This window comes from Crinia signifera, chromosome 5 (assembly GCF_055691185.1).
Source record: "Crinia signifera chromosome 5, ASM5569118v1, whole genome shotgun sequence".
Lineage (NCBI taxonomy): Eukaryota > Metazoa > Chordata > Amphibia > Anura > Myobatrachidae > Crinia > Crinia signifera.
In genome coordinates this window covers 123398011-123408385 of record NC_139221.1, presented here as the reverse complement: position 1 = coordinate 123408385, position 10375 = coordinate 123398011, and the positions used below count along the sequence as shown (strand labels likewise).

Sequence of the window (10375 nt, the reverse complement as noted above, 5' to 3'; positions counted from 1 at the left end):
CGGTGATGTCAGCTGCCCGGCACCAGCAAATTTCCATGGTAACGCCCAGCATTTTCAGGGGAACACCCATGAAATGCTGGGCGTTCCCATGGGCGTGACCATGGCCCCCCCCGCCTGCACTGCTGTGTGTGAGTGGCCGCCGAATAATCAATTTGCTGTGCCCACTCGCACAAAGAGGCTGCACATGCACATAGATGCCTATGCACATGCCCAGTCTCTAAAAATCGCTCAATTCGAATAACCTTCATATTGTCATGTCTGGCTACTGGCAAATGCTAATATGCTGGCCGCACAGCTGATGTCGCTAATGGGTGGGCACATATCTGCCCAGCTCTGATGTTTGGACTGACATACCGAGAGGCTGGTAAGTGTATAGCATACCTAATCAGGTGGCAAGTTGCCATGTAGACCTATTAATTGTGTACACAGTCTTAGGAGCATCTTTATCATATATCTAATCCATGGGTCTTCAAATCCATGGGTCTTCAAACTGTGGCCCTCCAGATGTTGGGAAACTACAAATGCCAGCATGCCTTGACACAGTTTTGCTATAAGGGAACATCTGGAGGGCCACCGTTTGAAGACCCATGATATCTGTCAAACTTTTATCACCACAGTCAGACTAAAATAGAAAATATTGGCATTAAAAAGAAAAGGTCAAACAAGACCAAACATTTTTATTTGATATATTAAAAGAATAATAATTATACCGGTTCCCTCCTGCAGCACAACACAGACACTGGAGGGACAGACCATAGCTGTAGCATCTGTGGGAAAGCCCTGAGCTCCGCCAGCTCTCTTGACCGTCACATGCTTGTCCATTCTGGAGAGAGGCCTTACAAATGCTCAATGTGTGGGCAGTCATTCACCACCAATGGGAACATGCACAGGTGAGTGAGATGGAATGCCTCCGATGTGTAACTGTTTTTCATGAATGCCTCTTGGTGCGGTTGGAATATTTCTGCCCCTTTTTTGGCCAAGCTGGCGGTATCATTTTACTGCTTTATGTTGGTTGTATAGCTTTATGAAATGAGCAAGGATCAGCAAGGTGTGCCAGCATTTATTTTGTCTAGGTGCCAAAGAGAACACAATATTGTGAAGTACAAGTGCCTGTCTGCAATAAAACGAAAGGGAAAAGTAGTGAGGGTGGATAGTGAAGACGTCCAACCAAATTATAGGAACAAATATTTAACAATAATTCTGTAAAATGTTTATTAAGCTAACCTTCACACTGTTCTACAACCCCGGACACCAGCAGGTGGCCTAGACCTGTCCTGTCTGTTTATGGAGAAGATTGGAAAGTCGTTTTTTCCTAGCCTATGAGAATACCACCTACGTATTTATAATAAAATGCTTTTGGTGTGTTCCGGTATCCATGAGAATTCTTTCAGCAAATATGCACGTTTAAGGCAATAATACGCTGCAAACATAATAAGACCATATGATATAAGGAACAAAATGAAAAGCTCTTTTGTACAGACATGTGGTGCACTAGCCAGTAACAGAGGTGTTAACAAAATAGAAAGTGAACCTGAGGCTTAGCTGGGATCAACAGTAATGTTCTCATCATCCAGGATGTCATGCATCTCTTCACAATTCTAAGGTACTGCCTGAGACTTCACCTCAGCTCACACAACAAACAGCAAAAAAAGTGAGGGAAAACTTGTCGGACCTGTTTTACTGAACAGGCTAGGACTAGCAAACAGAGCCGTGTCCTATTTCACTCCCCCTCTCTGTCTCCTCAACTGATTTTTTTTTTTTTCTTCCTGCTTTGTTTTCCCTATTGATGCATTAAGATGAGCATCATTGTAGGTGTAATAGATGAGAAATGGTGTGATACCCAGGAACACACACATACAGCAGTAGACAAGAAAACCTTTCTCAGACACAACTTTCCTTTACACTGGGACGATGGGCTGAACAGTATGCTGTAGGGCGGCGTTTGTGATTACTCTGTATTCTATTTGCTCATAACAAATTCTTCCACTGCAGATGCACACGGACATCATTACACCTGGTTACCCAGTGTATTCTCCAGGGTTAATTCTTGCAGCACATTAAAGAAAATGCGCTTCAAATAACTTGTGTATATGTTGTGACCAGTGTGAACACTTGCTATAACTGCCCATCACTTTTGTTACATTTGTACACGTTGCTGTTAGTCACTGAATGGATCAAATTCTATCAAACAGTGGAATGAATACTTAGTCAATGATCGGTGGGTCAGGAAATAGTCATCAGTCAAGGACACAGAAAGGGTTTCCAGTTTGTGTTTGTTTTGTTTGTTTGTTTTTTAAAGCAGAAATCGTTTATATGGCAATCCCAGCCTGGTTTTTGCCTTGCAAATGATTGCTGCTTTAAAAAAAAACAACACCAAAAAAAACGGGTAGATTCCAAACTTCAAAATCCTGTACCTTCAGCAACTCTGAGGTTACTTCATTTAACCTTTGTGTCCAGAGCAAATGATGGTTTTTTAAGGCTTGGTACACCTCACACTGATGCTTTTGTTGCTTGCACTGAGTAGGTGGCCGATTCAGATGTGTTCTATGTCTGCCTCACCTTGCAGAATGCAGTGTACCGTTTCTGTTGCCTGAGTGAAATCTTTTAGATGCCTGACACTAGGGCCTGTCTGAGGTAGATCTTTTCACTCATTACAGGGTTTTGCAATCATGCGTTTGCCCAAGGGTGGAGCAAGACTGAACTCGTTGTTGTTAGTCCATTGTGATACTCTTAAAATCACAGCAATCCAAGAGCAAACGTTACCCCTACATCCTCCCCCACCCGAAATAAAAAAACTAAAAATTTTTTTCGCAAACCAAGTACAATTTGCACTGTGAAGGTTGCCTTAACATTTATTTACTGCATAGTTTTCAGTTTACAAAAACTACATGTGAGGCACTGCGCTTCTTATTTAAATCTCATATAGCATGGCTGAATTGATTAAATCACACCATATGTTTAACAAGCAACTTGACAAATTTGTCGAGTTGCTTTCTAAACCTATTGTGTGATTTAATCAATACAGCCATGCTACATATGTGATATAAATAAGAAGTGCAGTGCCTCACATGTAGTCTTTGTATTTTGTAGAATATCCGAGAAGTCTGCCAACCGTGGGGACTCCGAAGCAATTTTTTTGGGTGTGTGTACAGACATACCGGAGAACTGCAGCTGTTATTTATTATTGAAATGATTAAGGTCTAATATCATATTAGCACCAGACCCCCTCTTATTTTTTCTATAGTTTTCAGTTTGCAAAACCGATGATCCAGGATGGTTTTGCCTTTTCATTTATTGCCGCTTTACAACATTGTATATCTCATTAGCATTTCAGTGCTGCCCCATCTGTTGCTACATATGTAAAGGCCCATACACACTGGGCGATTTTGAGCTCAAAGCCACTCAAAACACCAAGTTTGAGCGGCTTTCAGCTCCAAGCTCTTCCCAGTGTGTATGGCCCGGCGATGAGCAGTGATGTGCTCTCCCGCAAAATCGCCCAGTGTGTATGGACCTTTTTACCCTTGAACAAATTTCCTTGTCTGGCAACACTGACTTAAGCACATTGATGAACACATTGAAATAAAGTAGGAAACCTAGATTTTCATGTTCACCATAAGTAGATTAAGATTTTTCATGCCATTTGTCTGCAGTTTCCAGAACTTCATATTCCTCTCGGCTGTGGCAGCTCTGTATTAGATCATGTGTTTATTTGGATCACAATCACATGCCTCCTGTAGTCATTAGAAGTCACTGACCAATACAGTATGGTGTTCTTACCCTCAGCATCTTGTCCCAGTTGCCTTCATCCCCATGACGGTGTCATGTGTAGGACGCCTGGGATTTGGCGAGCACAGAGCTGGAAACCAGAGCAATGCCAAATAAGGAGACTTGCTTGGGAGATATCTGACTGAAATGTCTGCTTTCTGTTCACCAGGCACACTGCCTGCAGACTTCCTTTTCTTGCTTCAATCTCTGGAAACTTGTTCTGGTTTTCTTTTTTGGGGCTGAAATGATGCTTTCATTTAACTAACTATTTTATTCCACATTAATGAAATTGATTCATAGAAAACAAGTCACGTACAGTATATACAGCATATGATGCATAGTGAATCCAGTTTTGTAAGGTGTGTTTTTTTCCCCCTTCTTTTAGTGTTTAAACACATTTACAAATAATGTATTCTTTTATAAGCGACAGTCATTCTAGGTTGAAACAAGAACACTTCAATGATCTGAAGAGGCTAAATTATGTTTGCCTACTCTTCCAGAATGGCCAGGTGGCTATCAAAAATCTGGGAGCGCTCCTGGTCCCTCCGAAAATAGGCAAGGATCCTGCACCCTCTTTTCAACTACTCAACCCCTGTCTCCATCTGCTCAGATGGGAAAGAACAGGGGGTGATGGCGCGATTAATGAGGAACAAGGATGCTCCCTCCTACCAGGTTGAACACCTAGCTGTTGTACTTGGGCGGTTCACTATGTTGACAGGAACATCATTTCGGCATAGTGTCACTATGTTGACACTCTATGGAGCCCTAACCACAGTGTAATCCTAATCACAGGCTGTGTCGTTTTCACACACAATGGAGTTCTAGACACTAATACTGTAATTTTGCAGTGGTCGATTGGCAAAAAAATTGGTTCATTAGACCTTGACCGCACTGTTTTTTTTGTGTAAAATGCAAAGTGGAATCTTTGAACTAATTTAATTATTTTGCATGTGTTTTTAGACACATGAAAATTCACGAGAAGGACCCAAATGCTGCAGTTACTGCAAGTCCCCCATCACCGCAGAAGAGAAGACGGCTAGCAGCCAAAAGAAAATCCATTCCTGAAGAAGAAACTGAGATCGAAGAGGCACCTCCAGCAAAAAAGGTAATTTATTTTTTCGTTCTTTTAAATCATGCAGTAGAGGTGTTTTGTATACTGATATGTTATATACAATACATACAAAGTTCAAGCAATTAAAGTGTAATCCTGCAGTCTACTTTTGAGATGAGAACAGCACACACTAAGGGGGGTAATCAATGCCGGGTCGCGACTGTCGGCATGTCCCGACAGTTATGTCCCTGGACCACTCTCAGCCTGCTCGCCTGTTTATCCGCGAGTGGGCTGATAAACAGGGGAGCGGCAAAAAGAGGGCGTGGCTGCATAAACGGCCATGTATTGTTGAGATATGGCCATGATCTTGACAATCCAGGACCTTGCTCGGCAAAAGGGGCCCGACAGATTTGAAAGTTGGTTCCACTCTTCTGCGATGCCTCTTCAATGCTGTCGGGAAAGACAGCATTGAATAGGCGCCCGCCGCTATGTCCCCTGTCAGAAATAGCGGTGGGAATTGAATACCCCCCTGAAGCTGTACATGCTGAGCCATTTATTAGATATTTTATCAGCATTTGATTAGGACTATGCTAGGAGTAAAAAGCACCTGGCCTTATTGGGAGCAGGCCCAAGGCAGTGCACTACACATGTAGTAGTAGTAGTAGCAGTAGTGATTTTGAACAAAGCAGGTTTGCAGTAATGTTTAGTTTTATTATGTTTAAACTTTATCTGTTGCTTTTTTTTTTTTTTTAAGGTTGTTGAAGAAGTGCAACCTGTTGAACCATTGAAAGAGATGGAAGAGGTCCTTCCCTGTTCTTTGTGCTTTAAAGAATTCACATGCAAGTCCAGCCTGGATACACATATGGAGACACATCCAGAAGCCTCACTTAAGTAAGAATGCAATGTAACTGTGCACCTGCGCAAGCCATGCTGCGCAGGTGACCTAGAGGTGATTCAAAAAAAAATTTGTTGCTCTAGGTAGGGCGCCGTGATTAAAAAAAGCCAAACCTATGCATCTTGTGCAGGCGTTCAGAGCCGTTTACATTTCATTTGCATTCAGACCCCATGGGTTTTCACATAGGAGAAGTGCTCTGAGGGTGTATAGATCAGATAAGCAGTGTGTGTGTCTTATTACATGAAAGCATTTCCATATTGTATCTCATCCGCTGCGTACAAAGATGCATCACCGGCAACCTTTGCATCTGCCTTCAAAGCAGGTCCTTGGTTCCCAATATGCAGTGTGGCAGCACATGCAGCTAAACCAACTGCACAGTGAGCATTAGCACATGACGACTGCTTTTAGATTTGGGGCCTGATTCAGACCCGATAGCTCATCTGCAAAAAAAATATATTTTCCAGTCTGTGCAATTGACCATTCCACAGCTCTGCGACAAAGACAGGCTGATCGAGGCCGGCACTGACCTCACAGACTTTCCCTTAAAATGCCTGGGCATGCCTGCATTTTTCTCCCGACACTCCCAGAAAACATCAGGTTTACAACTCCTAAACGCCGGCTTCTTGTCTATCAAATTGAGATGGGATTGGGATTAGATCCATTTGCTATTTTTGCTGCTATTTTGGCTTGTGCATGCATGCTATAATCCGTATGCATGTGCAATAACACTGAATAATCCCCTTTACAAATAAGGGGGTATCCGATTTGCCAAGATAGCTAATTTATAGCAGCCAATGGATCACCGGATGCAATCCTATTAGCACTGACCACCACTGCTTATCCCCCCAATGCTAGCGCTTATCTGGGATTTTGGCAGGTGAAGTAAAATTCTGATGTGTGTGCATAAAAGCTGTGGACCCTCTTCAAAAAAAAAAAAAGATTTCAAAGAATATTAGGATAGGGGGATTTAACACCCCCCCCCCCTGTTTTTTCGTGGGATACCCCCCTACGTTACAGAAGTCCTACCAATCTCTGCTATCTATGCTCACCCCTTCACTGCGTTTCCTGTCACCTGTATTTTTAAAGTTCTGTGTCCTAGTTCAGATCTCACACTCTGTGCATGCATAGATTGTGTTGCAGCCTTGTAAGATCCCAGTGTTCGGGTCAGACCAAAACAGCAACACTGCGTCTGGAATGTGAGTGGCAACGTGCCCAACTAGCAGCCTTAAAATAGGGAGTCCTAATGATATGGTTTCAGAGTTGGGAGTAGAGGGAGGTATGTGTAAGCATGTTTGCTCCTGTGCTGTGCATATGTATTTTTATACTGAACGATGACAGAAGAGTCTTTCACGTGAAGCTACACCACTTCTTCCAAAGCTATTGTTTCAGACATCTCTTACACACTTTGTGGATAAACTTATACATGTATTAAAACTAATTAAGTAATTAAGCATAGCAAGCATATACTGTTGGTGAAAGTATGAATGCAACATGTACATAAGGTTTTGTTTTATCCTATGGTTTACAATATTTTATTTACTGTTTTTCAAGTAACCATATTTATTTATCATATATGTGATTGGACTGTGTAATATTTCATGTTTTTTTGTTCCTCCTATAAGTAGGAGCAGAGTGGTTGCTTTGTTTTATGTGCCTTGCAAAACCCTGGTAGTAGACTTTATGCAGAATCCAGCAGGGATACTTGTGCAGATGATGGCGGTTTAGAGCCATGTGTTGTGTCTTTCAGTCTCCGCTGGGAAGTCAGAGAGCCAGCAGTGTCAGTTGTGTGAGAGCATTACTTCTGCCTTCTAGCAGCTGAACCCAGTGCAGCTGTTTGATGTCAGTTCACAGAGACAGGGGAGATGTCTCCCATTTCAGCTTGTAGGGGGAAAACTAGGATCCACAAGTGAGGCTGGAACTAAATAGCCAGTCTTCTGTGATTTGCTCATTCATATGTTGCAAAGAAACCTCCTCTGTGGCTCTCCACAACTGTGTGCCTGGAGAACTTTACCAGCTATGTATTTAGCAATGCACACCTTATTCACCTTGGTCTTTGGGGTATTACCATTCCCTACCTAATACAGTGTAAAACTGTGGAGGCTGGGGACTGTGTGTCTATAGCCTAACGCTAATTAGATCATTAATTGCCTCAAGAGCACAGAGCTGTTTCTCTCCTGCTGGAAGATGCCAAACACGAGTGTTGCATTGCTATAGGACTAAGGCTAATTGAATGATTTGTACACTTGCCTATCAATTCGATGCTCGGTCTATTTTGGACCATGACATCCCACAAGCAACATAGATGTGATGAACACCTGTCTATGATGGGCAGTAATATGTCCTGGCTTATAGCCAAGGCTTGTGTGGTACTGTAGATACAATGAAGGCTAGGAGGATATCGGGACAGGCAGCACAAAGTATAGCTCCAGATGAAAGTGGACTGTGTTGAATCCTACACTGCACTTTTATATTCCCCCCCCCCTTTGCGCCTATCCAAATTTAATATACACTTTGATCATTTGAGACTGCAATGAAAGCACATGAAATGCTGGATTGCACATTCTTTCTGGGAGCGAGCTTCGTCTGGCTAATGTGTCCAAGGTGACTCCACTCCTACATGCACACGTTTACTTAGATTCTTTTCAAGTCATCTTTAAATCATATACAGGGCAGGGTAGCTATTATACTGATGCCTGTCTACAGTCTACAAACAATATATATATATATATATAATTATAAATGTATACTTTTTCTGAATGCTATACACAGCTAAAGAATAGCAGTAGACTGTAACTGTATGGGTAGCAGATCCTGTGCACTTCTAAGATGCTGCCTCTCTGACATGATGAGTGGATTTGCAATGACCTGCTTTGTCCTTGAGGAGCAGCTTAAAGACGAGATGCAGGAGACTAGTTGGGAAAGGCTGGCTTGGTGTTAAGCATCTCTGACCAGGAAAATTCCAAATGTTTCTGGTGGCTGTGTTTAACTGCTGGTTTGCAGTTTGGTCTTCTGAGTTTGAAGACCCATCAACAGGTGTTGAGTGCTGGCCAGCGAGGTTTATATTACCACCCTCTAGGTATAGCAGGGATTTGTTTTCCTTTTGTGGCATCCCTTGTGAGAAAGAGGACTCCAACAATTATGCTGCCCTTGGTCATGGGGGATGGGCCAAGTGTTGACAGAGTAGTTAAAGCAGAACCAGAAGTACCAGGCCTGTCCTCCTTTTTTTTTTTTTTTTTTTTTATTCCCTTATCCGATCTACTCAACAGAGTTTAGTATTTTGCTTCTACCTTTCAAAATGTATAACGAAGCTTGATTTTCTGTGCATATGGTTACCAGTTATTTATAGCCCTCACAAACCTGGAAAGATTATACAAACGCTACAGAGTTAGGGTGGTGTAGGGATATGACCCAAGAACTGAGTGCTGTGAGATGGTAATGCTAGCCATTACACCAACCATGCAGTCCATGTACCACTATTTATTGTGTATTTGGATTTTTTCCTTTATAGTTATCCTCATTTTTGTGGGCAGCACTGTGGGTCATTGCAAGCTTTACATACTAAACAATAACAATTGATTTAGAATAGTCTCCACATTTTATAATATCTAGGCTATTTGGCAAGGAAATGTTGTCTGTGTTCTCTCCATAGATAATTACTGTAACTTGTGGCTATTTAAATAGTCAAAGTAATGATTTTTTTTATATAGTGCTCTTTCTCCAACATGCTGTCCAAGTATTAAATGCATTTTAGGAAATTCATTACAATTTTTATTTTGGTCGTTCTAGCAAGGTTTTGTGCACTTTGGTACATTACGATGCAATGAAAAGAGCTACTTGTTTACCTTTCAGCTAGGCCTAGATTATTTGCTCCTAAAATAGTCTTGTGGTTTATTATACTGACTAGCTGCCTGCTGCTTGCAAGAAGCAAGTACAGTTCTTCATTGTGTGGTTGAAGACATAATTATTATGATGAAAATATGACTATCTCTAATGCCCTGATGCAGGAATACTGCAGGTCAGGCAGAGGCGTAACTATAGCAACGCAGCCCCCGCGGTCGCGCGGGGGGGCGCTGTGCATGTGTGGGCGCCGGGGGGCTGTGGTGCTATAGTTAGCCCTCTCCCGTCCACCCATCTGCCGCCCGCCCATCCGCCGCCCGCAGCCTTACCTGACTTCAGTGGTGGTCATTCTTCTGCTAGTGAGACGGACCACAATAAAATGTCCGCCCCATATAGCAAACAGTTCTCTGAAACTGTCTGCTGTATGGGGGCGGACATTTTGTGTTGGTCCGTCTCACTAGCAGAAGAATGAAGCCAGCAAGGGAGCCGGGACGGGACCAGCAAGACAGGTAAGGCTGCGGGCGAGGGGTGCGGCGGGGGGTGCCCCCCATTAATGGCGGGGGGGGCACCCAATTCATAGTTACGCCACTGAGGTCAGGCCTGCCAAGTCCCACTCATCACTGCAGTGTCATTGACAATTTTCTCTGCTCTCACCCCACTTGTCCCTTTTACATTTTGCTGCATTTACTAAGATTGGGGATGTGATAGTTTGTGCAATAATTGTCTACCTGCAAATAGTATTCATAACAATGTGGCAGTCCAAATGAAGTGTATTTCTTCTCATATCTTTTTTATTTAAAGATGGGTAATTGTTTTTTTTTTTCTTT

The 10375-nt window shown here is 42.6% G+C and overlaps 1 protein-coding gene across 6 annotated transcripts in view; it reads left to right on the top strand.

The window, feature by feature from the left end:
- RREB1 (ras responsive element binding protein 1) overlaps nt 1-10375 on the top strand; it is an 80861-nt gene that overhangs the window by 53207 nt on the left and 17279 nt on the right. For all 6 annotated transcript variants that reach the window (XM_083187978.1, XM_083187975.1, XM_083187979.1 and 3 more), the window contains 3 exons: nt 727-890; nt 4726-4870; nt 5571-5707. In XM_083187978.1, the coding sequence (XP_083044104.1) occupies nt 727-890; nt 4726-4870; nt 5571-5707 (446 nt within the window). The remainder of the gene's footprint in view (nt 1-726; nt 891-4725; nt 4871-5570; nt 5708-10375) is intronic.